Source organism: Aquila chrysaetos, chromosome 9 (genome assembly GCF_900496995.4).
Source record: "Aquila chrysaetos chrysaetos chromosome 9, bAquChr1.4, whole genome shotgun sequence".
NCBI lineage: Eukaryota > Metazoa > Chordata > Aves > Accipitriformes > Accipitridae > Aquila > Aquila chrysaetos.
In genome coordinates, this window is record NC_044012.1 from 31452512 (window position 1) to 31477086 (window position 24575).

General features: G+C 50.4%; 1 protein-coding gene across 1 annotated transcript; it reads right to left on the bottom strand.

Annotated features, from left to right (window-relative positions):
* Positions 1 to 176: 176 nt before the first annotated feature.
* Positions 177 to 24560, bottom strand: CFAP251 (cilia and flagella associated protein 251). Its single transcript, XM_041126057.1, has 23 exons — positions 24181 to 24560; positions 22046 to 24081; positions 21306 to 21470; positions 19184 to 19579; positions 18890 to 19030; positions 18312 to 18421; positions 17721 to 17829; positions 17213 to 17293; positions 16629 to 16706; positions 16046 to 16090; positions 15487 to 15704; positions 14700 to 14894; positions 12625 to 12872; positions 12384 to 12532; positions 11420 to 11593; positions 10924 to 11108; positions 10290 to 10404; positions 9935 to 10098; positions 6989 to 7079; positions 6636 to 6779; positions 3716 to 3944; positions 1795 to 1896; positions 177 to 843 (listed from the first exon to the last, which is right to left on the bottom strand). Exons 2-23 carry the CDS (start codon positions 22073 to 22075, stop codon positions 698 to 700), a joined length of 3315 nt encoding a protein of 1104 aa, XP_040981991.1. The 5' UTR covers positions 22076 to 24081; positions 24181 to 24560; the 3' UTR covers positions 177 to 697.
* Positions 24561 to 24575: the final 15 nt, after the last annotated feature.

Genomic DNA, 24575 nt, shown 5'->3' on the forward strand with positions numbered 1-24575 from the left:
TCAAATTGATGCTGAGGATGATGTAAAGAAGGAAGCCTGTTCAACAGCACTTGACTGATCTTTCTACAGCAACTTATATCAGCCTCATTATGCTGTTTATACAAACACAGTAAGATGCTGTCCCATTGGTATTACACTACTAATTAGAACTACTACTTTCAGAAAGAAAAAGTAAGTTTTAAAGGCCAAAATGGAAATCTGGTTTTAATATATATCACCGCATTCCTTTTTTTTTACTGAGGTCCATTGGATTTATAATTGCAAATCCATTCTAACCTATCCAAGCATTTTATACACTACATTTATCAGTGTATTTAATCAATACAATACTTTTCGATTGCTCTTTTGCTGTCAGGTTTCACAAATAAATACTGTCTTAATGTAATGAAAATAGACTGCATCTGGCATAAGCCCACCTGAAACGAATTCTAGGAAGCTTCCAGCCAAGGATGGGGTGGCCAATGCAAGAAGACAGTGCAGTAACTACTGCTTCGTTCTTTACAGCCACCCCAGTGTTGCCCTACGTAGGTTTGCTCCCATAGGTTTGTGGCATGTGCTAAACTGGGGGCTTATTCTAGAGTTTGATTAATATGAAACTATGTGACCTTTACTTTGTAATAAACACAAAATAGAAATTTTGCAGATATTTGAGGAGAGGAGACTGGAAAGTAGGAACGAGTAGAAAACTTTGTGGCAGCTATGATTCTGAGTCTTTGTAGATCAAAGATTCATCTCTTTTTTTTCTGTTCTTTGGTTCAGCAATAGGTAAGCCAAGAATGTCAGTAGTGAATATCTCCGCTGTGATTTCTGCTGGAATTTCTTCTTCAGTCAAAGCTGCTGCACCTGGAGAGCAGTAACATCAACACAAAACACACAACAGCAATGTAAAAATGGCCTTCCAGATCGGTAAAATTTATAAGCAGCAGTAAGTGGATGGAATGCTTTTAAAGATGTACAAAGTAATAATGAAAAAGTATTGGTTTACTAGCTTAATACTTGATGCATTCCTGTCAGGGATCGAATCTGCTGAATCTGCAAGGCTGTGAGCCTCACCTTGCAGTAGGTCCGTGCCTCAGAAGAGTCAAGGGGTCAAACGCAACTTTTACACACCGGCGATTTGATGTGGTTTTGGGATCCCAAGGAATCCAGGGATTTCAAAGTCAGTTTGTAGTGCTAGGCAGTTCCTTCAGGAGCTGTACCTTCGCTGTGTGTGGCCCATTGCCAATGGCCCTAACCAGATGCAGTTCTGGACTGGTGTGGACTGGGACATGAAATGTACAAAAATGTGGCACTTGTCAGCAGTTCCAATTACAATGGACAATGCCACTTGGCTGAAATCAACGCTGTAATTTGGTGTTCTAGACTGGTGTAGACTGGGACATAAATTGTAGACAAATGCGGTAGTTATCAACAGCTCCATGACAATGGGCATTGCCGCCTGGATGAAATCAACACTGTAATTTGCATATTGTAGGATTCCTTTTTGCCTGTGGACTTTGGCATGTAAACCTTCCACTGTGTGTTTCTAATTTCAGTTCCAAGCCAGCAGATAAACAGCAATGTAATCTTGTCAGGTCCCAGTTACATTTCATTGTCCGTTTATTTTTAGTTACACCCATGCAATTGCTGCATGGATGAGGGACAATCTATAGCTCTATGACTATTTTTGCAATCCCACCTGAGCGTTTTTGACAGCTCTTGGCCTAACAGGGTAATGGGTTTGCAATTTAAATTATTCTGTTTGGGAATTGAGGCAATCCTGCTTCTGTGCTGTGTGGAATGCTAATCCTGTACCTGAGGGATCATAGGTGTCCAGTTCAGATCCTCCTCCTGCAGGACACCTGCCCAGCAGGGTGGTCAGACACTGCACCAGCTCGTCCTCTGTCATATGCTCTCCTGTACACAGCAAAGCAGCACCAGCCTCTTGGGTTATGGTGTCATTAGCACAAAAACTAGAAGGCAACTTGAACAAGGACAGTGTACAAACAAAACAGGACAGTTTGAAAGAAGATTCGGCTTCTCTGAGATAGAGGTATACACATCACCAATCAAAATGCATGATCCCAACACGGGAAAATGTTGATTCTAAGGAAAATTGTTCTTGCATATTGCATTTTGGGCAAAAATGTTTATCAAAGGGAGAAATTCTGATGCAGAGGGCTCTTTAGGCTGCATTGCACTTGCAGGGGCTTGTGCTTCTATTCCCACTGAAGAATTCCTGGCACAGGGCAGACCACAGCCCCGTGTCCATGGCAGTAGCCATTTCCACACAGAGGAGGAAGAGGAAGGTGCAGGAAAGTCTTGATCTAGTATTTTGGAATAACCTGGACATAGCACTTGTTCCCAGTTAGTGGTTGGCTCATGCCCCGAAGCATAGGGTTATAGATCTGTTATGAAACTGTTCTATCTAATGTATCTATTTATGGATATTCACACCATCTGCATAAATAACTAACCTTTCTCACACTGGTTCAATCCTTGGCTTCCAAGGATCTTTGTAGCAAGGAGTTTTACCAGGTGATTGTGCTGGTTTTGGCTGGGATAGAGTTAATTTTCTTCACAGTAGCTAGCATGGGGCTATGTTTTGGATTTGTGCTGGAAACAGTGTTGATAATTCAGAGATGTTTTAGCTATTGCTGAGCAGTGCTTACACAGCGTCATGGCCTTTTCTGCTCCTCACCCCCCAACACCAGCGAGTAGGCTGGGGGGGGGCACAAGAAGTTGGGAGGGGACACAGCTGGGACAGCTGACCCCAACTGACCCAAGGGATATTCCATCCCATAGGATGTCATGCTCAGCATATAAAGCTGGGGGAAGAAGAAGGAGGCAGGGGGACGTTCAGAGTGATGGCATTTGTCTTCCCAAGTCACCGTTATGTGTGATGAAGCCCTGCTTTCCTGGAGATGGCTGAACACCTGCCTGCCCATGGGAAGTGGTGAATGAATTCCTGGTTTTGCTTTGCTTGCATGCATGGCTTTTGCTTTACCTATTAAACTGTCTTTATCTCAACCCATGAGTTTTCTCACTTTTACCCTTCCGATTCTTTCCCCCATCCCACTGGGAGGGAAGTGAGCAAGCAGCTGCGTGGTGCTTAGTTGCTGGCTGGGGTTAAACCATGGCAGTGATATACTAGGTTAAACAGCATTTCCCTGTACCTGCTTTAATGCTTAACTGCACTTTTGCAACAGGAGCAAGACAATAGAAGTTTCTTATTTACCTTTCTGAGGCATTGGCCATAAGCATATTTACACACATCTTTACAGTGTTCTCCCTGATTCACCTGAACTAAACCATCCCATCTTTTCAGTCTTTGACACATAGATGCAGTCCAGGACTGACCAGTTTCATTCCTCCTTTCTTGTCCCCCTCTTTTTCAGTTTTATACTACCTTTCTGGAGACTGTGTGACTGGAAGAGAGAACAATGATTCAGATAAGGGTATACTGGAAGAAGGATACAATTCACTAAGATCCATACTCATCATTTGACAGACAAGATACCTCAGGCCAGCAGAAATTTCCAGAGCAGTAAAAGAAGTGCAGCTGAGACAATAGATGCGATTATTCAATTTAAAATCTTAAGACAGGTGGCTCCACACGCCTGCCCTGGTTACCAGGCTATAGTTCCAGATTAGTTTTTTGCTGCAGTGAATATGTTCTGAAATTGAAGGCAGAACTAGCAAGCATAAAACTAATATTAGAAAAGAAATAACTCACCTCTGCACTGAAGCAGCAACAGTAAGTCTCCTCTGTCAATAACTTTGTCTCCATTCTCATTATCATAACCAAGAACGTGAAATGCTTGTTGTATTTTTTTCATTGACAAGCCAAACGCAGGTCGATGATTTATATAAAGTTTGATAAAATCCCCTAAATTGATTTTTGTCACTTGTTCTCCAGTATCCACATACTTGCTGAATTTTACTTCATTTATCATTTCTTCAATCTAAAGATCAAGGCAAGACAGATTGTTACACATTTTCTTTTTGAAGAGCATCAGGCCAGTTTCCGATCTCATGAATGCCAATGTACCATAATTGTGCACGTACTGGTACCACAGATGCCATGGCCATATCCCAATAATAAGCTAGCACTCAGCAGCTGAGGATGGACATGGCTAACAGTTACACGCTTGCTGTTATGACAAAATTAGGTAAAGACAGGGGTAACAGATATGTAGTCATTTTGGATTTCCTCTATTTTCTTATGCTAGGCACTTGGTGACTTTGCAGCTGTTACCTTTGCCACAGCTGCGTCTCCACTCTGGGGACAGTGGGCAGGCAAACCACAAACCAGTAAATATACCATCCTGCTACAAAAGTACATGCATGAATGTCCTGACATAACCAGGCAGCATGCAGTATATACACACCTTGGCCAGCATAAGCAATCTTCCCCCCGCCCCCACCGATCCGACATGGTCTGGTGCAGTTCTGCCACTTCTCAAGCCAAATCTGAAATTTGCTCAGTGGGGCTGACTTCCTGCACAGCTGGATCACTTGCTCTTCTCTCAGGCAAGCAGGCAAGCACTGGCCGTGCTGGATACTATTGGTTTTCCTGAAGTCTGGTGCTGTGAGTCAGCCCAGTTGGCAGCTGTGCAGATGTGTGTCCGAAAGGCAGGATCTGCTCCATGCCTTCATTGTACTCATGCTTCAAGAGGCAGCCCCTTTGGAGATACATGGGCAGCAGAGAAACGCCGGAGAATTCCCTGTGCCAACACATACCAAGCCTGCTGCTCCCCGGGAAGGGAAGCTGATGCAAGATCTCCCTGGGGAGGACTTTGCATTCAGCCTTGGGCCTTTGTCCTTGTGTCACAAGTTTTTCCACTGAATGAAGCCTGGGGAAGGGGGAAATCTCAGCCTTATATTTTTCCCGTAGCGAATGTCACACCAGGCAAGAACAGTCATTTTCACTCGGCTCCACCTGATCTGGGATTAGGTTTTATATCAGCCCCACTGAACTACAAAAGAAAAACACCAATTCCCAAAAGCTTTGCTAGTCAGGCCAGGCTGCCTTTTCTCCCTCCTGCTTTTTCTTTATTAAAACACTCTAGAGAGAGATGAACTTTCTCTCTCGATTTTAATACTGTCCTGCTTGCTTCGAGAAGCAGACTGTAGGTTGCCTGGCTTCACAACAGCTTAGCACCTCTGTTTCCATGCCTGAAATTCTGGTTTCATTTTGATTTGGGGCAGGGGAGGGTTAACAGTTATCCTTCCAGAGATATTTCCCAGGGGAATATGTTCTCTCTCTCCCCAAGAGGTGAAAAAGTAATAACCCAAGGAAAAGATCTAACAAAGTACGCAGGGATAACACCACAGCTTGACACAATGGCAAAGCAGTCACGGCTCAGATGAACATTTGCTGGTTGCAGGGACTCCAAAGCAAGTCTGTTAGGTGGTGGCTGTGGCAAAGGTCCTGCCTCCCATCTGCTGGCTCTCCTGGCAGAGAGTATGCCCAGGCAGATGGGGTGGCACTGACTCACAGCACCATCTCAGCAGCCTGTGGGGTTCCTGTGCAATGGCAGAGATGAATGCAGCCTCCCCCGCAGAAAGATGAAGGGAGCACAGCAATGCACCGCTTCCCTTGGGAGAACCCCTCCTGCGTTGAAGGGCTGTAGCTGTTGCAAAGAGGTCATTATTTAAATCTCCTTGCATTAGATTCACTAATTTTTTTTTGTATGCGCTTTAATTACCCTTTTGCCAGGTTACAACATTACAGATGAGGTTTATATACAATACAAACTGCCTTGTAGAAACAGCCACAAAAGGGGAAGAAGCAGCACCCTTATTAAATCAGTTGTCTTTGTTTGCTGTAAAATTTGAAGGTAAAAGCTCTTGAGAAATGTTTGATAGGAAGCTCCACTGCTGCAACCTGAAAGGCAAGCTCAGAGAGAGCTTCTGCAGAGTTTATCAGTTATGAAAGAGCTTTAAGTTCTGTGGGAATAAAAGCTGCTGTCTCCATCTAAAATCATTCTTTCATCAGTCCCAGGCAGAAGAAAAAAGAGGCTCTGTAAATGTCCAAATGAGTGATTGCATGGAGCTGGACATTCCCACCCGCGCTGGTAACACACATAGGACGTTCTGGTTGAGTCTCCATCTGACCTGGAGGGACTCAGCCCATGGCCCACCAACCACATGCTGCATGTAAAGCAGCTCTAGTAGAAGTCACAAAGAGACCAAAGCACATCGCTGCCTGCACTCAAGGCACTTTAGCCCATGGACTTTGGAAAGTTGGAGGCCTGCTTGCCTGAAGCAAGATTCATTCCTCAAGTTTCTCAGTTCACCTTCTGAAGAAACCCACCTCTGCAGTGGTGGCAGAGCACTCAACCTCCAGGAGACCCAGAGGTCAGCTTTTGTTGAACACTTCCAAACCATCAGGCTTCAGGTTTGCTCTCAGCCTGCCCCTGCGGTTGCCCAGTTCTCTAGTGAGGAATCATTACTTTTTGAGGAATTTGCTGCCAGATTCTGACTACTGCTATATTGATGCAGACCAGTTTAAATACATTGAAAACTGGCAAATAAACTCTCGAGCCATCCAGCATGCCAACAGTCAGAATCTGACCCACAGGACACTTGGTAAATGCAATCAGTCTGGCTTTTTTTTTCTTTTAATAACAACATAAAAACAACAGACCGACCTTTTCCTCTGATGGATAAAATCCCATTGCTCTCATTACAGAAGGAATTTCCTCCAAGGGAATATGCGTTGACACCTGTCTGGTCTCCAGTGTATCGATACCATGGCTGCGCAGCTGTGCATAGTAAAAATAGTCTTCCAGTTCCTGCGAGGGATTCAAACAAGATACTGTAAAGTTCAGTTACCAACAGGCATAGAAGATAAGACTTCTTTTAAGATTTACTAACAGGCATATCAATGAGATTGCTGTTAAAGGCGAGCTGGACAAAAAATAAAGAAATGTCAGGCCTGTATAAATGAATCTTAAACTCCAACCAGATGTTGCTAGACAGTGTTCACGGTGAGCATAATTACCCTGAAGAATTCGCCTTCTCTGCCACCATCCAGTAGGTTGTAGAATGGGATCAAGTCCTCCCCACCCAGGGAAGCAGCAGCATCCAAGGCACTGGCAGAAGCAGAGAAAAGAAGCTACAGGAAGGGTTCATGTGAGGAGAGATTTCATGTTTCCCTTTCTAGTCATTGTTCACAGACACTTTCAATAAATAAATAAAATCCCTGGGCCTCAGAATTCAGGAAAGAAAAGCATTGCCTTGAACGGTATACTATTTTATCATCAGCCTGCACTTCTACGGCATATTTCATACCCAGGTTTTACATACAATAGCACAGTGTGGGAATTAATTATTACTGAATGGTCCTCTTGTTTAGTGGAATGAGCACAGGGCTGGGAGCCAGGAGCTTTTCCATGGACTTGAGCTTGGTGTCTGGCATTTAGCTTTTCTGCTTCCTTATAGAGACATTGAGGGAGATGAATTAGCTAGATCAGCGTTTTGAACATGCAGAGAGGGCTGGGGCTTGGTGTTTGCAATAAACCACACAAACCTAAGCTCCCTGTTCCTTGATCTAACACATTCTTCCCCAATAACTCAGTCCAATCCATTACTCTACTTCCTCTGCTGTGGTGGGTGACTGTGTCGCAGGTGCAGTCTACATTAAACTGAAAGCGTCTGAGTGCCACCTCTTTGTTTCAATTTCATAGGCAGTTGGAGCCAAAAGAATCCGTTCGTCTTGTGCAGATGAAAAAGGAAACCAAGCCTGGTAGTGCAATCATGGCGTAGCGTTGCCACATAATACCCCACGCCTGGCAGCAAGGCTGCAGCTTTCATGCACACCTCTGTAGTGCTGCTTCCACTGGGGTTTTTTGCAAGCTTCATGCTTTTTTCATAATTAAGTTATTTGGGTATTAAACACAGTGGAGATGCACAAGATGCCAGAAGCAGCAATAAAATGATAATTAGCTCATCAAGAGCTTCGCTCCGAAAACAAATTACATAGAAATGCAATGTTGCCTGGACCCTGGCCAACCATTATAAAGAAGGATCATTTATATTCTATTGCCTTCCTTAAAATGTCGCTTATTCTGACCCCCAACCGCTTAAGCCACAAAAAGTGGAAAAGAAAATAAATAAGCCCATTGCTTTCCCACCAAGGTTTCCTTTGTTCTGGCACATGAAGGTGAGCTGGCTCAGCACCCTTTGGGCTTTCCTCGGAGCGAGCAGTACCTGCAAGAAATGTTTTACGCAGGACCAGCACGTGTCTTAACCACGAAGCCTTTGTCCTAGGAAGATGAGGGGCAACGGTGTTTCACAGGTGCACTCCAAAAGGCAAAAACAGGAGGGAGGGCTAAAAGCCAGCTCCCGTGGGGTTGATTTGCCAGAAACCTGGGTGACATGCAGAATAAGCCACAGACCGACAGAGACCATTCCACACCATCTACCTTTTCTAGCTCCAACATGGGCTGAGCTCCCTTTCCAGTCCTTGAAGTGTGAAGGTAAAGTTGCTCCACACTGGCCTGGCAGTTTTCAGCTCATTCACAGCTGCCTGCTCCCTTCCAATGTACACATGTGTCTATGGGGTGCCTGCAGCCACGCTCAGGAGAGGAGAGCCCTCTGCCCTGCAGGCGCATTGCGATGAGCAGCTTTGGTCCCTGACATGCAAAGAAACCAAAATATATATCCTGCCTTTGCCGCGTTACCTGCCTGCCACGTGGGAGCACGCATCTGGCACCGCTGCCCAAGGGAGCTGGCAGAAGGGAAATTGTACACTTGCAGAGAAAGGTGGAAGAAACCTGGCAGGGTTTATCGCTGACACTCTGGGCCAGAGCCTGGAAATCCTCGTTTGCAAGAGCAGCCTTCACTCCTCCAGCCACCCCATCTACTGCAGTCCATTTACTCATGTAAGCAAAGCTTTATAGGATTAAGGTGGCTTGTTCTAAATCCAGTCTTCAAATGCAGGGAGGATTTCCTAGCAAATGCTGGCCTATCCCATTTGGAAAGCAGACACTTTTGTATCAGCAGCTGCCCCATATGCTCCTCCTGCAGCCAGTGCCGCTCCTCTGATCCCCTGCCTAACCCCGAAATCCCCCATCACACTGGCCAAGCCCTCACAAGGACCAGAAAATCCTCTGCTCAACTTCTTACCATTTGGGTACCATTTCCCAGACTGGACTATTTTATAAGTGCTATGGCCACCACCTGCGAGATCTGCTGATTTAATCCCCCCTATTGACTATGTGGCTATATCACATAGCAGGAAGCAAAGGCCCCCCCACACTGTGTCCCTCCTGTTTCAGCTGCTATACCACATAGCTTCTCAGGCCTGACAGGTTGTTGCAATCTCAGCTGACCCCACTGCCATGCCACCATCCCGGCCTGGTACATGCTGTCTGTAGGTGCTGAGCCAGGGCATTTGGAGAACCTGTGTGAATGCAGGGCATGAGGCTCCACTATTAATAAACCCAGTTGCAGGCCAGGTGTCCGAGAGCTGGCAGCCCCCAGGGTTGAGCAAAGATGCTGCCAGCCTCACTTCATCCTCTTCTCAGCAAGTGGTTGGTCTCCTGCTTGCACGAGTGCTGGGACCTGTCCTCCACCCTGTGACCCTCCTTGCCAGATGCAGTTTGTCAGCCTGGTCGCGGGCGTGGTGTTGTGGAAGGAGAGTGAAGCTGCACGGCTTTGTCACTTGCCCCAAAAGGACCTGTGCTAAGAGAGCCCTGCAAAGAAACGCTCCCCATGCAGCAGCCTGCTGTGTTGCCCTATGGGTGCAGCACCACCCTATACACCGGGCTAAGCACAGAAATAGCTGGGAGAACTGGCTTTAACTCCTCTGGACACAAACAGGGACCTCTTAGGACAAAAGCCCCATTCTCAGTGTAAATGCTGGTGAACATTTGCTTCAGCTGTGTTGGCCAAGCAGCTGTGGAAAGCCATAACAAGACTCTGTTCTCCTTCCTGCAGTACTCACTTTAGGTTGACCTCCCATTTCATAAGAGTGCAGTCATTCCCCCCCACTGTAAAGACGTAACATCCGTCATAGGAGTTAGCAAGGTCAGAGACACCATCCGGGTGGCAAATGAAAGCTGAGGATTTGTGGGGGTTGCCATCGACAGGCAAAATCTGCAAGCCCACCTGTAAGGAAAGAGGGAGCCTGGGAGGGCTGGGGGTCCCACAGGAGGGCTGCATGCCAGGGCAGCACTGCATCCTCCTCCCAGGAGCTCGCTCAGCTCATGGGCAGGACCAGCCTATGCATGGTTTTGTCTGCAGTGAAATTCCCCCAGGGACCACCACCTCTAGAAGCTGGGGTGGATGGGGTTCCATACCTTGTCCTTTGTAATGTATGCCAGATAGCGTTTCTGGGGGTCTGTAGAGTTTGTTGGTGGGAGGATTTGTATCTTCTCCAATGGGGAGCCATAGGTTGGTCCCAAAAGGGTCTTTCTAAAGGCAAACAACATTTTCATCCATTCCAGGGCTCACAAAACATTTTCCTTCTCTGAACGGCCACTGTGCTCAAGGATGGGTAGATATGGGGAGGTGTGGTGGGTGCAAAGGCTTTGTGCTGCTGGCTGAGAGGACAGGATAGGACAGGGCCCCTGGCTAGAATGGACCACACTGGTGCTAAGAAAGGAATTTAGTACTCAGGGAACATTCAGTCCTTGTGCTTTGCTCGTGTAGGCTCCTGACTCTTTATCTGATGTCCAACTGCTGCGTCTCAAGTCCAACATGCTGGGCAGACCGAGACACACCTGCAGCCGCAACCTTACTAGATGACACGCTAGTGAACAGCAGAGTGGACACAAGGATGGAGCAACCTGGGGGCCCTAGAGTAATCTCAAGATCTGCATCACAGATGGGCAAACACATGCTCATGGGTGGGAGTAGGGCAGGCATTAGACAGAGGAGAACATAGTCAGGATGGGGGTCCCAGGCAGTGGTAGGCATGAATCTCTCTTCTACCTGCACATTTTGGTCGTTGTGTTGTAGAGCTTCATTTTGTAGCAGTTGTTGGCAGTGAGGATAAAGGACTCGGTGCTGAGCTGTGGGTACCAGGCCAAGCACAGGGGCACAGCAATCTGCTCTATGCGGTCCCTGTGCAAGACCACCAAGTGGTCCTTGCTGCTGCTGTTCAGGTCATATTCAACCTGGAGAGAAGAGAAGGAAACACAGCGACTCCCCTGTGGTCTGCCAGTACCTTGGACCTTGCGGATTAGCTGGATCTAGCATCTCTCGCACCAAGTGGGGCAAGCAGCCCGCAGTAGCAGAGCCTCAGCCCTGAACCCTGGGCAGATCTGCCCTGAGACCAGGCTGAGAAACAACTCCCTGCAATGGAGCTGGTTGGAAGAGGGTTAGGAGCTGCAGAACCAAAGACTGAGTGTCTCCCTCGATACCCTTGTCCAGCCCCCCACTTTACCCACAAAGTTCCACTGCCCTTTAGACTTTCACATCGACCTACCAGCTGCCGGTCCTCTCCAAGGCTCAGGAGCCTGGGCTCGTTGCTGTCTAACTGGACCCCAAAGAGAATGCTCCGGATGGGTTTGTAGTGGGAGTGCAGCCCTGCTAGGTGTTCCCAGCATCTGCTCCCATTTTGCAGGACACTCTTGTAAACAGTCACTGAGTATTTCTCATCCTGGAACGACAGCGCAAACGTCAATGAGCCATGATCCCTGTGCACATCCCCTGGCTGGCAGCAGGCAGCTTTGCATGTTCCCTCCGGGCTTAACTCAGCCCTTTACAGTTTTGTGAGTCCCACCAGGAGGGTTAGAGTCACAACCAGGATAAAACACTGGGTCAGACAGATTTGGGCAGCTGCTCCCAAGGGCAGCACTGCAGCGGTCCTCAGCCTGGCCAGAGCATCCTAGCTGGCTGGAGGCCATTCCCTGCCACGCTCTCACAACAGAAGGGCAGAAAATAGAGTTCAGTGACTCCCCAGAAATCACAAGGAAGATGCTTCCCACTGCTGTGCCCTGGCATCTGCATGAAGGGGGAGTCTTTTTCTTTGTACAGATCATCCCCAGTTGCTACAACCTCTGTGCCAAACTCTGTCAACGCTGCCTGAACACTTCTGCACTGAGACGTGGGACCAAGGGAGCAACCCCCCTTGCAGTGCACCAGCCAAGAGGAAATCCCTGCTCCAGCCCTTTCTACAGATGGATGCAGAACTAAGGCTTATCACTGAAGTTAGTGATGGGACGCTGCCAGCAGCAGGTCTGTGGAGCGGCTGTGACTGGTGACATTTTTACAGAGTGACTCTTCAAGCCCGGAAAAGCATTTCAGAGTCACGAAGCCCCTGGGGAGGGACAGCCCTCTGCACTGCTTGCTCTGCCGTGCCTCACAGGATGGCTGGCAACTCCCAGTCCCACCGAAAGCTGCACCACAAGCTGCGCACGTAAATCACCGAGAGGAAAAAACAAGCTTACAGCAGTTGCGAAGTACTCTGAATCATGAGAGAAGCTAATATGAGTTATGGGACCACGTGAGAACTTGAACTCTCTGCAGCTAGACTGAAGGGAAATGGCATCGAGGATGTAAACGCTTCCATCAGTAAAACCAGCGGCCAGAAAATAACCTGAAAAGCATGCCCAAAATCTCTCACAACACAATCGTTCCTTCCGGGAAGCCCAGTGCTTGGCACATGGGGAGGTCACAAGGCCAGGATACCTTGAGGGTCATAGGACAAGCACTGGATGCCGGCCTCAGTGAATATCCTGCTAACAAGGTGCTTGGTCTGCTGGTAGTCCCACACCTTCAGCAGCCCACAGTCACTCCCCACAGCAACAAGTGCCTGCCGGGGGTGACAGGCAACAGCGTTCACAGCTTTCTTCGCCTCTTCCATGACTTTTTCAAAGTTTGTCCTGTCTGTTGCAACATGGAGCACAGTTGCATTGGAGGTTGAAAGGATAAAGTTCCTGTTTAGTGTGAGAGAAACAGAATTTGATGAATCAGACTAGCTGGCTCACGTCCCTCCAAGCTACGTTACACATCAGTCTCTTTTTGGCAACTTAGCAGGACAATCACTTATATTTTGCAATATGCAATATGCAAACATTTCTTGACCTGGAAGGCAGGTGGCACTTTGTATTCATGACCTGGTAAATCTCCATGGGGAGGCACTGGAGCCAGGTCCATTTTCTACTTGGGTAGGCAAGCCAGAAGATGAATGATATCTGTGTAGCTTTTGCTGTTTGCAAGTCACTGGTGTGTGAGACAGACAAATGAGCAATTGAAGATACTCTGAATAGCCTTTTCACATGTCTCCATGTCACCATTGCCAGTGGTTCCATGTTGACAGCACTGCATGGACAAGGTCAGAGGACAGTTTCAGTCCCGCGCCACATATGGAGTGGCTGCCTGTCTGTTCTTTCAGCCACACCAACCGTAACGCAGTGAAGAGGGTCCCGCTGCATAATTGGTGATGTGTAAAGCTGACATCTGAATAATTATGCACAGTACAGAACAAATATGTATAGTCATCAGTTTGCCTGGGGACTGAGAGTCTGGGCCCAGTTAAAGGGTCAAGAGAAGACCACACAGAGATCTAGGAGCTGCACAGACAGATGTGCATGGCTGCATCACACAAGCAGCATGAGTGGGGAAACGGCAGTCTCTTTGCTAGCTGGCCCGTGACGGCCATCGGCTTACGTGCATCTGGCCCAGGCACTGAAGGATGCTGCACCTCTTGCGTGCCTCAGCTGGGGTCTTCGGCCATACCTGATCCCATCAGCCTGGTGAGACGAGCAGGCTCAAGGCTTCCCCCTTGGTTTTCTGCCTTTTGTGCTGCCCAGAGCAGCTGCAAGCGGCAGGAGCTGCAGCAGCAACCCAGAAAGAGGGACAAGAAAACTGAGACCGACAGGGAAAACCAAACTGTTCCCCAGGGCACTGCTCCAGGCTGGAGAGGAATCTGTCCCATATGGCTCTTTGGAAAACATGTGTGGCTAAGGACAGACGTTGCCAGGAGAGCCTTAACAGGAGTGACAGACATATGGTTTGCAGGCTGGATCGAGCCACAGAACAGCTTCATCTGGCCTGCAGACTTTCTATAAATCCTCAGACACAGCTACGTCCCACAGAGGAGCAGAAAGGGGCTGGTGACCAGGCTGGGGCTGTCCCAAGCTCCTGGGTCCACTTGGTACACCCCAGCACTGGTGCCATGACCGCTGGGGCAGTCTCTGCGCTGCCACTGCCCCGATTATCTTGCCCAGCCATGATAAAATCTAACTGGAAATAGCCATCCACCGGAGGGGTTTAAGGGGGGGGCGGGATTAAGGGGCCCAGCTGGAGCCGGAGGCTCGGCATTAGCACTGCTTGGTGTGCCGGGTACGTGACAGAGGAGCTGTGCGCCCTAGGACCAGCGGATCACCTCCGTGCCTGCGTTAACGCCTCTCTCACCTGTGCCAAGGCATCACATCAAGTTCGGAATTTAAGATGTGCTGGGCCCCACCCGGGTTTTAGTGGCAGATGCCTGGGGGCTGTGCGGGCAGAGGCAGGCTGCCCAGGAGACATCCCCCTCCTTGTCTCTGGTGGGCAGGTGGGACAAATACCCAAAGTGAAAATCTGCGGAGGAGTGTAAAGGGGCATGTTCTCTCCCTGTCCTGCCCAAAAGCCTGAGTACAGGGTTGAAACCTGCTCCGGCCAAGGCAGAAGCCCATGGAGCAGCTTTCAGATGACCACCTCCCCAGCTCTCAAGCTGCAGGGCAAATGCAGGAGAAGACCTGGGTTCATAAAGGGGCACTCACCTGATGACGAAGGGCTGGCTGCTGGGAATGCAGGAGGTGGAGCAGGCTGGGGAGGCACTGGGAGGATCAGGAGGGGTTTTGGAGAAAGAGATGGACCGAATGGGACCCACTTTGCTGTGGCTGTAGCAGGTGAGGAGCTGCAGCTGCCCGTCATAGAATTTAACCTGACCTTTCACATCACCTGTTACTATGCAGCTACAAGGAAGGGAAAGCTTTTAATCAACACACCGATTGAGAACTCCCAAATATTTCTCGGATAGCATCCTTGGGCAAAAGCAAATCTCTTCCCCTTTTCTCTGCACAAGTGCATGAGAAGAGCCCCATAGAGATGTGCAGGGGGAAAGCCCAGGGCTGTGCAGAAACGACCAGGCTCTGCTGTGTCCCTGCAATGTCCCCTGCCCTGTCCCCAAGGCTGTCAAAGCGTTTGGTGGCTGTCTGCTCCCTCTGCCGGTAAAGGCCAGGAGGCTGAGCAAGACTCACCGACGATGCTCCGGGACCGTGGCAATCCAGTGATCTGAGCTACTCCAGCAGAGCTGGGATCACATTACCAGGAGTTTTCAACATACCCCCGCCCCGCCCCAGCCAAATTCATTGCTTGAAAAAGCCGGAGCAATGACTCATAAATCAGCAGCGCTTTCCTGCATTAATTTCCCTGGTCCTCACATGCTGCCAAGTGACTTAAAACTGCAATACTTGGCTGTAGTTCATCAACATGAGCTCTGCCATTCCCATGGCTGAGATGTCTGAGGACTGTACCTACGGCTACTGAAAACTGCCATCCCATTACCTCTCAAGCACCTTGAGCACAGTAAGGCTGTCCTTCTGCATAGGCACCAGTTTGGTGGCCTTCATGCTGTGCGGCTTGGCCTGCAGTTCCTTGGAGGGGGTGCGGGGACCGACCACATCCCACACCACCAGCTTCCCAGCAGAGGTGCCCGTCAGAGCTTGGGAGTTGTTAAAATGAAAAACTGACTGGCTGAAGTGTCCCACCACACTGTTGAAGGTCTGCAGAGAGAGCAGCGAGGCCGTGCATTCGTCCTGGGTGCTGGCTCTTCCCTCCTCAAGCAGGGACATTTCTGCTTGGTCCCTCATGTGATGTTCCCTCCCTGTCCCATGGCAGGGTCATGAGAGGCAAGAGCCCCAGGAGAAGATGCAGCGGGGCATCTCTGGGAGAGAAAGCCCCTCTTGACCTCAGCTCAGGCAATCCTGGCTTGTCCCTTCAGGAGACCGAGGGGGACAGGCTGGGGACATGGCCACTGTTTTTGCTTAAGGGGATGGGAAGGGACAGTGCTGCTGCCAGAAGGAAAGCCAAGAAGGTAACATGCTGTGGTCCCCCCTGTGCTCACCTGGATGCTCAGGAGCGGCGCTCCGTACTGCAAACCAGCATCGCCCTGGAGAAAGTGGAGAAAATGTCCAGGACAAGCATTTTGGAACTGTGCTCTGTAGTGCCAGCGTGTCCCCTCCCCATCATCCAGGCACTGGCCCCGCACCGTGGTAACCAGAGCAGGGCTCCTGGGGCAGAAAGGCTCCAAGACCTTCCAGAGAGCACAAAACACCCTCTCCCTCCACCCACTCCTCTCCCAAAAGCTGCTGACTGGCACGAGGCACACAAAGGGCCCTTGGGAAAGCAGGGGTGGCAGAGGCGGAGAGCATCCCTGCCACAGCTGGGACCGACCCCAGTGTGTGAGTGGAGGGAAAGCGATGGTCTGCCCAGACCACCTTTGAGTCTAGTGAGGACAGGGGGTGGGGAGGGTCGAGGGGTGCAAGGGCAGGGGCAGATCTGCAAACCAAAGTGAGACCCCAGTCGTGGGCAGACATCCAGCCCCGCAGCCCACACTGCTTCGCTAGTGTACAGCCCCCTGTGCCACCTTCCAACCCTCTGTGAGCACGTCTGGCACCAGAAATACAACTTCCTATGTCCCTACTTACCCACAGGTAAAATATCACCTGGGTTTTGCTGTTGCTGACAAACTCACAGGGATTTTGAGGGTTAAAAATTACATAATCCTGAAATTAAAAGGTGAGAATCGTATTAACACCAAACTAAGCAATGCTTTCTGCTTATTCTTTCATGCAAAACATCTGCTTTTATCCAAAGCCTGCTTCACCGCCTGCACTGAACTGACAACAGAGGCCAAATTCCCTGTGAAACACCAGAGCTGTGCTCTCTCCTCTGTGAGCAGGGACAAGCCAGCAGGGCCATGGGCTTTTCCTGCCATGAGCCCTGGCCAGTGCCAGGGCTGTGGTGGAGGACATGCCACCGGGGTCCCCTCCACGTCCCATGTCTGTCAGGCAGCAGAGGAGCAGCAATAACAGCCCTGAGATGCTCCGCTGCATTGGGGTGCAGCAGGGATGGGGTGTGATCCTGCCTCAATCTCCAGCCAGCATCTACCAGCAGCCCCATACTGGATGGGGGCACTGGGGATGCCGGGGAGGGGGGGAGCAGGTGAGGACAGGGCTGCTCAGTCCAGCCCAGTCACACTCCTCCGCACCCCTCGGCTGCAGTCACTCACCTGATACCCAAACTCAGGCCTCAGCTCCGTGCTGCACATGGGTTTCTCTGTGGGCGAAGTCCACTTCCAAACACAAACTCTCTGGCAGAGAAGGGAAAACCCAAGGGACATTTGTGGCTTTCTGGGAGCTCAGGGGAGCCAGGTGAAGTCCATTCCCTCCAGCCGCAGGGGATGGGGTGGGTATAAAAGACTGGAGCAGGATAAACCCAACATGTCCTGGCAGCACAGAGCTTAATTTCAGGAAATAATGTTAGAAATTGCTTCAATGAAAGGCATTGGATTCAGAAGCTTTTATCCTAGCTTAAGATCCATTTTCTTAACTCCACAGCATTCACTTTAATGAAATCCAGGTCTGTCTTCCAATGGCTTGGCAAAACCAAGCCATCACTCTGCAGACCTGCTCCACCTCTCTTCTGCTCTCCCCAGCTGAATTCCCCCCTCCCCTGCACTAGGAAAAACTTCGGGGATCTATCCCGCAAGGCTACAAAAGAGGAGATATTTTCTTTACCTGCACTGTACCAGCACTAATGGTTGCCAAATACTTTGCATCCTGGGAAATAGCAATAGCACTGACCCCATCCTCTGGATGGCTCTCAAAGATGGTGCGCACCGGTATCCTACGGAGCAAAGTCCTCATGGGGGGGCTCATGGCAGCACAGTGGGTTCACGGCAATTGCTTGGCAAAATCTATGGCACAGCCCACCCCGGTCTGGATGGCGGGAAGGGATTCTGCAACCGCCAGCGCTGTCGCCACACGTGAAGCGGGAGCAGCCAGCACCGCAGCTGGTGCTGAGCATCCTCTCCATCCCTTCCTCCCAAGTAAATGGCTCTGGGAAACAAGTCACCAGTGGTCTTTCAAGAAAATACTACAGCCTGGAGATGTGATGTAATTCTTAGTCTGGGGGAGCTCGGCCCCATCTCAGTGTCCCGTGGGTATGGGTGATATGAGGATGATGAAGCCCTTGGTTCACTTTTGGCTCCTTGGCCACTTTACCCCATCCCCGCGTTTCTCCCATTTCACTCTCAGCTGAGGCTGGAGTGTTCTAAGCGATTTACCAGACACAGGAGGTTTCCAAAGAGAAGGTTCCAGGGAGCTTACCCGGAGAAGGAGTCCCACACAATGATCAGAGCGTCTGGCCCTCGATCGGCGGTTGCCACCCAGCGTCTGTCTTCACTCACGCACAGGCAAGAAATGACATTCGTGTGGCCCTGGGGAAAGAGAAGCAGCAAAGTGCCTCGAAGACTCCAGACCTGATGGCTGTTCAAAGCATTCATCAAACCACTTTGCTCATGAGCTCCCCTTGTCTTCCCTCCCAAGGGTCCTCCACTCTCATTCTTCCAGCCCAACTTTTGCATCCCATTTTTCACAGGCTCTTCTGAGCCCATCACCCTGTCCTTGTGCCTTGCGCTGACTGCAGCTCCCCCAGACAAGAAGCAGCGGAGAGGAGAGGCCATGCTGCATGTGCCGCTCACGGTCACCGCTGCAATCCAACACAAAGCGCCTTCCACCAACATGTGCTAGGAATTGCAACAGGCGTGCAAGCAAAACGACGCACTCCTTTGCACGGGCTGCTCCTCGATTCCGTTATGGGTGACACCTAAGCACCGGGAGAAAGAGACAGAAGGAGAGAGTTCGGGAGAAGGGAAGGAGGAAGATGCGCGGGCTGCATGCCAGACCTGCAGGTGGGACTGCCTGTTCCCCAGGACATCGTGGATGACCACCGTGTGGGAGGAGACATACAGGAGCACCCGGTCCTCCCCGTCCATCAGGCTGTGCACGGCCAGGCTGCTGTTGTAGCCCAACACCCAGGACAGGCTCTGCAGGGAAGAGGCAGAGCTTTTGTCCCTGGCACTTAGCAGCCGGGACAAAAAAAAGCCACAAAATGCCTCTGCGGTGATGGGAGAGAGCTGGGCAGGAGTGCTGTGTGTTGTTTGGACCATCATGATGGCAATGTGCCCACTGATACTCACAAGGGGGTGAAGTTTGGTCTGCTTATCCTCCTGGAAGAGCATCCCTGGCGTGGCTGCCCACACCAAGCTGGCAGAGCCATTGCACCCATCGTCCTCCCCGCTCCTCTCTTGTGTTTCCTGCTCCCTGCAGCCTGAGCGAGGGTTGGAAACGGTCCCCTTGGGCTCAGGCAGTGCTGGGTGTGGTCCAGGGGGTCCAGCACCCTCCAAGAGCATTGTCCCAGCAGTGTCTTCTCCCAGGGCAGTCCTCAAGGCGGTCGTGTCTTGCCTCGCAGCCCAGGTGCTGGGCAGGGTATCTGGGATCCCCATCCCTGAAGGAGACCACAGGAGACCCAACAGTGGATCTGCTCCAGCATCCTCTGGTGCTCCTTTCTTCTCCTTGGCAGCAGCAAGAGGGTCCTTGGAAAGGGAGAGAGGTTTCGGTGTGCACTGACTCCTGGGCTAGTCTGCAGCTAATGGGAATGCACCCCAGCATGTCTCAGATCCAACCTACATCACTCAGGGCAGGCTCTGAGAGCAAGATACTCCTCTGCTCCTAAACTGCCTATGGATTTGTACCAGGGAAAAGTTTCCCACCAGTCGCTGCTTATCTTTCTGCACATCTGATCCTGCGCTCTTTGCACCTCCACAGCATCCCGGGTCTCACACCAGAACCTCTTCCAGGCAGCTTCTATCACCTGAGCTATGATGCCTGAGTTTCTTCTCCAAAACTAACCTATGGGTCCTTTGAAGGCAGAAAGTCTGGCCTTTTTGCTCTCCGTGCCCTGACTATTCCCCGTGGAACAGTTATTGATTGTTGCTAGGGGGCACATGGTCATGGGCTGGTGTCCTGGTTTTGGCTGGGATAGAGTTAACTATCTTCCTAGTAGCTGGTACAGTGCTATGTTTTGGGTTCAGTATGAGAAGAATGTTGATAACACACTGTGTTTTCAGTGGTTGCTAAGGAGTGTTTACACCAAGTCAAGGATTTTTCAGCTTCTCATGCCCAGCCAGCAAGAAGGCTGGAGGGGCACAAGAAGTTGGGAGGGGACACAGCCAGGACAGCTGACCCAAACTGGCCAAAGGGCTATTCCATACCATGTGACGTCATGCCAGTATATAAACTGGGGGGATTTGGCCTGGGGGGTGATTGCTGCTCAGGAACTAACTGGGCATTGGTTGGCAAGTGGTGAGCAATTGCATTGTGCATCACTTGTATATTCCAATCCTTATTATTATATTATTATTATTATTATTGTCATTTTTATTAGTGTTATCATTATCATTATTAGTTTCTTCCTTTCTGTTCTATTAAACTGTTCTTATCTCAACCCACTTTTTTTTTTTTTTTTTTTTCCAAATTCCCTCCCCCATCCCACGGGGGGCCGGGGGGGGTGTGAGTGAGTGGCTGCATGGTGCTTAGTTGCTGGCTGGGGTTAAACCACAACAGCTGGAAAGGGAGTGATGGCAAATTGAGGTTAAAACCAGGGGAATCAAGTCCTGGGACCAGGGCTGAGATGGCTGCAAAGGGCTCTGCAGCAATCCCAGCTCTGCTGCCAGTGCCTCTTGCCATACTGCCCAGTGAGCATACAGAAAGCAAGGGTAAAAATCCCACCACCTTCCTCGGCCCTTCATCAGCCTGTTAATAAATGTATTAAATAGCCCTGGGGTGTCAGAGCTTGCAGCAGCCCCCAGACAGGCTTTCCCCAGTCTGAGCACTGGCCACTTAATTCTTGTTCTTGGGATCCACATCAGCTTTTGCCTCTGCCCCCAGGACTACTTGGTTTCCTATACCAATCTCTCATGCAAGGTATAAACCTCATTTGGACACCGTTTCTGTTTCCAAGGGAGGTAATACAACATTTTGTTCAGCACGGGGATGAGGCCGGGTTCCCTCCTGCTCATGTAACTGTCAGGCAGCTCAAGTTCTCAGCAAATATTGATGGCTGGCCTGAGACTACGCAGAGATACTGCATCTGCCGAGCCCTGCTGGCAGGGTCCCCGCTCCGCCTCCCCGGGGACGTCTCAGGAGAAACCATGCCTGGGAGACATTACCCCATGGTCCTGGAGTCAGGGGCTCTGCTTCCATCAGGACCCGCCCGCCAACCCTTGTGTCAGGCAGGGTTTGTGGTGGTGTTGCCCTCACCCGCTCAGGCAACACGGCCATCTCCCGGGCTGTCTGTCTGTCCTGGGATGTCTCCTTGGGCTCGCTGCTTACTCCATCTCTTCCCCCACTTGGGTCGTCCAGTGTAATTTCACGTAAACCATCCATCCTCACCCTCCTTCCAGGGAGCTGGGGCACAGAGATGCTCTGAAATACATATACCCCCACCCCACCCCCTCCCCCTCAGGCCTTGGCTGCACAACGACCTGGAATTTGGCACAGCCGGAGGAAAGGGCACCTGTGAAGCTGGGAAACTGGTGCCAGAGCCCCTTTTCAGCTCCAGTAACGCTCCCACTGAATGCAAGCCAGCCCAGCACAGCCCTGGTTACTCCAGCTGAGATCAGGCTCCCTCCCTGTCTGTCAGCAAGCCGCGCTGGGCATGGACATTTCCCCTCAGGTGGGGTTTTGTCACCCTCCCTGTAAGCAGCAGGGCTACTCCTGGGCAGCAGCTGGTTCATCTCTGGCTTCACGGCTCTGGATTTGAGCCAACACCAAAACCTTACACATAGAAAGCTTTCACAGGAGTGGAAAGGGGGCCCCGGGAAAAAACCCTCCCTCTGGCCCTGGCAGGCAGGACGGGTGCTGAGGGACAGCCGCAGCCCCACGGGTCTCACCGGGGTCACTGCCGAGCTCTTCCCAAGCCCCATCCAGGCTTTGGTGCCTCCCCAACCGTCCCATCCTCCCACTGCCCCGAGGGACCCCCTGGGGACCCCACAGCTCACCGGCACACCAGTCCCTGCTTCTGTTTGCATCCGACTGCCGTTCCCAAGCAACGGCTCCACCGGCTGCGCCAACGGCTGCGCCAACGGCAGCCCGGAAAGCACCGGGCTGTACGGGGAGAGAAGGGGGGACCCTCCTCATCCCCACTGGCTGCCATGGAGAGGCAGCGCTGAAACCCTGCCCAAAGCAGAAACCTGGTGGTGTTGGGGGACGTTCAGCCCCGCGCCGTGCCCAAGCCTAAATCCTGTTCGTGGCTGTGACAAAGCCCTTCTTGGCATCGCCGGACTCCTTTGGGACTGAACCCTCGCCCTGCCTGGGGAACGGGATGAGGGCTCTTTACCCGATGCCCCCCCATGGGGGGTTGTGGGCAGCTTCTGCTCCGTTGGCACCACTGAGCAGGACAAGTAGAGTCAAAGCAAGAAAAACCAGCTGCCAAACACTGCCAGGTCCCCCCGCAGTCCCCAGCTCTCTGCCAGGATGGCACTTGCACAGGGAACCCCATTCCCAGGGATCACTCCAAGCTATCGCCTTCACTACCGCAGATAACGAGCTCTAAGCACTCCCAACTGTTGACTTCAGCCTTGCCGTTAAGCTCAAATAATAACAATTTCTAAATCTAATTTGTTTTTCCTTCTGCCCAGTGAGAGCGTAGTACCCTGCTGGGAGAGGAAAGGAGGTGTGGTTTTGTTTTTTTTTTTCTTACCAGCTCACATTATTTCCTCGACCTGAAGAGGCTGCTGCGCAGGCAGGTCATCAAAATGTGGCTGCTCTCAACTCCTCCTCTGTGGCACAACCCGCTGCTCAGAATTGGAGGAGTTTTATGGCTTCAGGAGCAGGGATTTGATCCTTAAGCCCCATCTCTGCTAGGTGCAAGAAAGCAGCCTTGCTCAGTGCATCAGCACCTGCACATCAAGCTTGCTCAGACATGGTGCTTTTGTTCCCACCCAGCATCATCCAGTCCACATTCCCTGATCATATAGAATACAGGGAGTCATCTCTACTCTCCAGCATGAAAATCCTGTTTATTCTGAGAGCAGCTCCTCTTCTGCTCTGGTCCTACGGCAGAGGTTTGAGCGTGGTCTAATGAAGAAGCCCAAACCATACCTACCCACAGTGGGTTTCGCAACATAATCTGTGTTTATTACACTCATTGGGATCGTTCAACCCGCTCTAGTCAGGACACGCACCCAGAGGGGCTGGGGACGCAGCGGTTAGGACATAAGGTTACAGGATGTACTTCTACAAAATCCTCGCAGAGCCAGGAGCCAACTGAGGCATGCAGACACCCTTCATGTTGAAAGGGAAATGAGCTGCCCCAGAGCAGGAATTATGGGGCTAGACTGACCCCCTGACCTCATTTCAAGAGCGGTACAGAAGGCTGGGATTTTCTAGATCATTTCATCCCAGGAGGCACAAATGCAAAGGCCTGGAAGGATGCGTCCCGCAAGCTTTTCTTCTCCTGGACTGGTATCTAGACCCAGATTCATCTGCAGCTCAGGTAAAAGCTAGCCACAGCTGGGATACCTAGACACATATCCCAACTACACATGGCAAAGGCCAGCCCCTGACACTGCAGCTGCCAATTCATACCCAATTTATCCACATACTTACACCTACATTCCATTTTATGGGGACAGAAGATAGGGGCAGCTTGCGGACAGTCACACATTTAAAAACTGCAGCAGCACCTACAAATACGAAAACCCCTTTTGCAAAAAAACAGAGCTCCTAAACCTGATACAAGATGCATTTTAAAAAAAAAATCTTGTTTTACACAAGTCTTTTGACACTGTGGTCCCATGCACAGACTCAGCCCTCCTACAGAACAACCCCATGGAGGTACTTACCTTGGAACTACAGACAGGGACATGACACTGCTTTCTAGTGGGATTTCACAGGGGATTTAGGAGATGCAGTGTCCTTTGTGGGTCACAGCACCTGGTGAAGTTCAGCAGTGCAGGCTTAGCCTCAGAACTGCTCAGGTAAAGCAAGGCAGGATGCACATGCGACAGAAGGTCCCAAAACACCTCCCATTCTGCTATTTTTCAAGAAAAGAGATGGAGCAGACAGTGCCATGTTTCAGCACTTTTAAAATTACTTGCAAGATCAGGGCGAGACTGCGTTTGATGGGGATTACCTAGATACAATCTCATCCAAGGAACACTGCCATGGGCTGCTGCAGTAATGCTTCCTCCATAGCACTGTGAAACCTACAGGAATCACCAAGCAAGGAGCTTTGCTTTGAAGCTTTACCATTTCAGCAAGAATCTGCTCTGTTGGACTGTATGGTGAAACACAAATGCTTGAAATACCAAAAGAGTAAACCTACTCAATTTAAAACAGAGCCCTGTGTGAATAATTTAAAAGTCTGGGGTTTAGTCCACTTTTTCAGCCCATTTCAAGTATGGTTAATAACAGTTATAACAAAATTGCTCATTACATGTGATGTGTTACTTATGCCGCAACCTGCTTGTGAAGCGCTAATGAATACTCACACCTTACCTGGGCTTTGGCTCTGGAAGGTCAGGGGGT

What these genes read in the sequence shown, in the direction of transcription:
- CFAP251 (XM_041126057.1), bottom strand. Translation starts at nt 22,075, where the DNA reads ATGCAAACAGAAGCAGGGACTGGTGTGCCG. An exon ending in TTAGTGCTGGTACAGTGCAG is followed by an intron (nt 17,294 to 17,720) that starts GTAAAGAAAATA and finishes CTTCTCTGCCAG; the next exon opens with AGAGTTTGTGTTTGGAAGTG. An exon ending in GTTGCTGCTTCAGTGCAGAG is followed by an intron (nt 1,897 to 3,715) that starts GTGAGTTATTTC and finishes TGCTGTGTACAG; the next exon opens with GAGAGCATATGACAGAGGAC.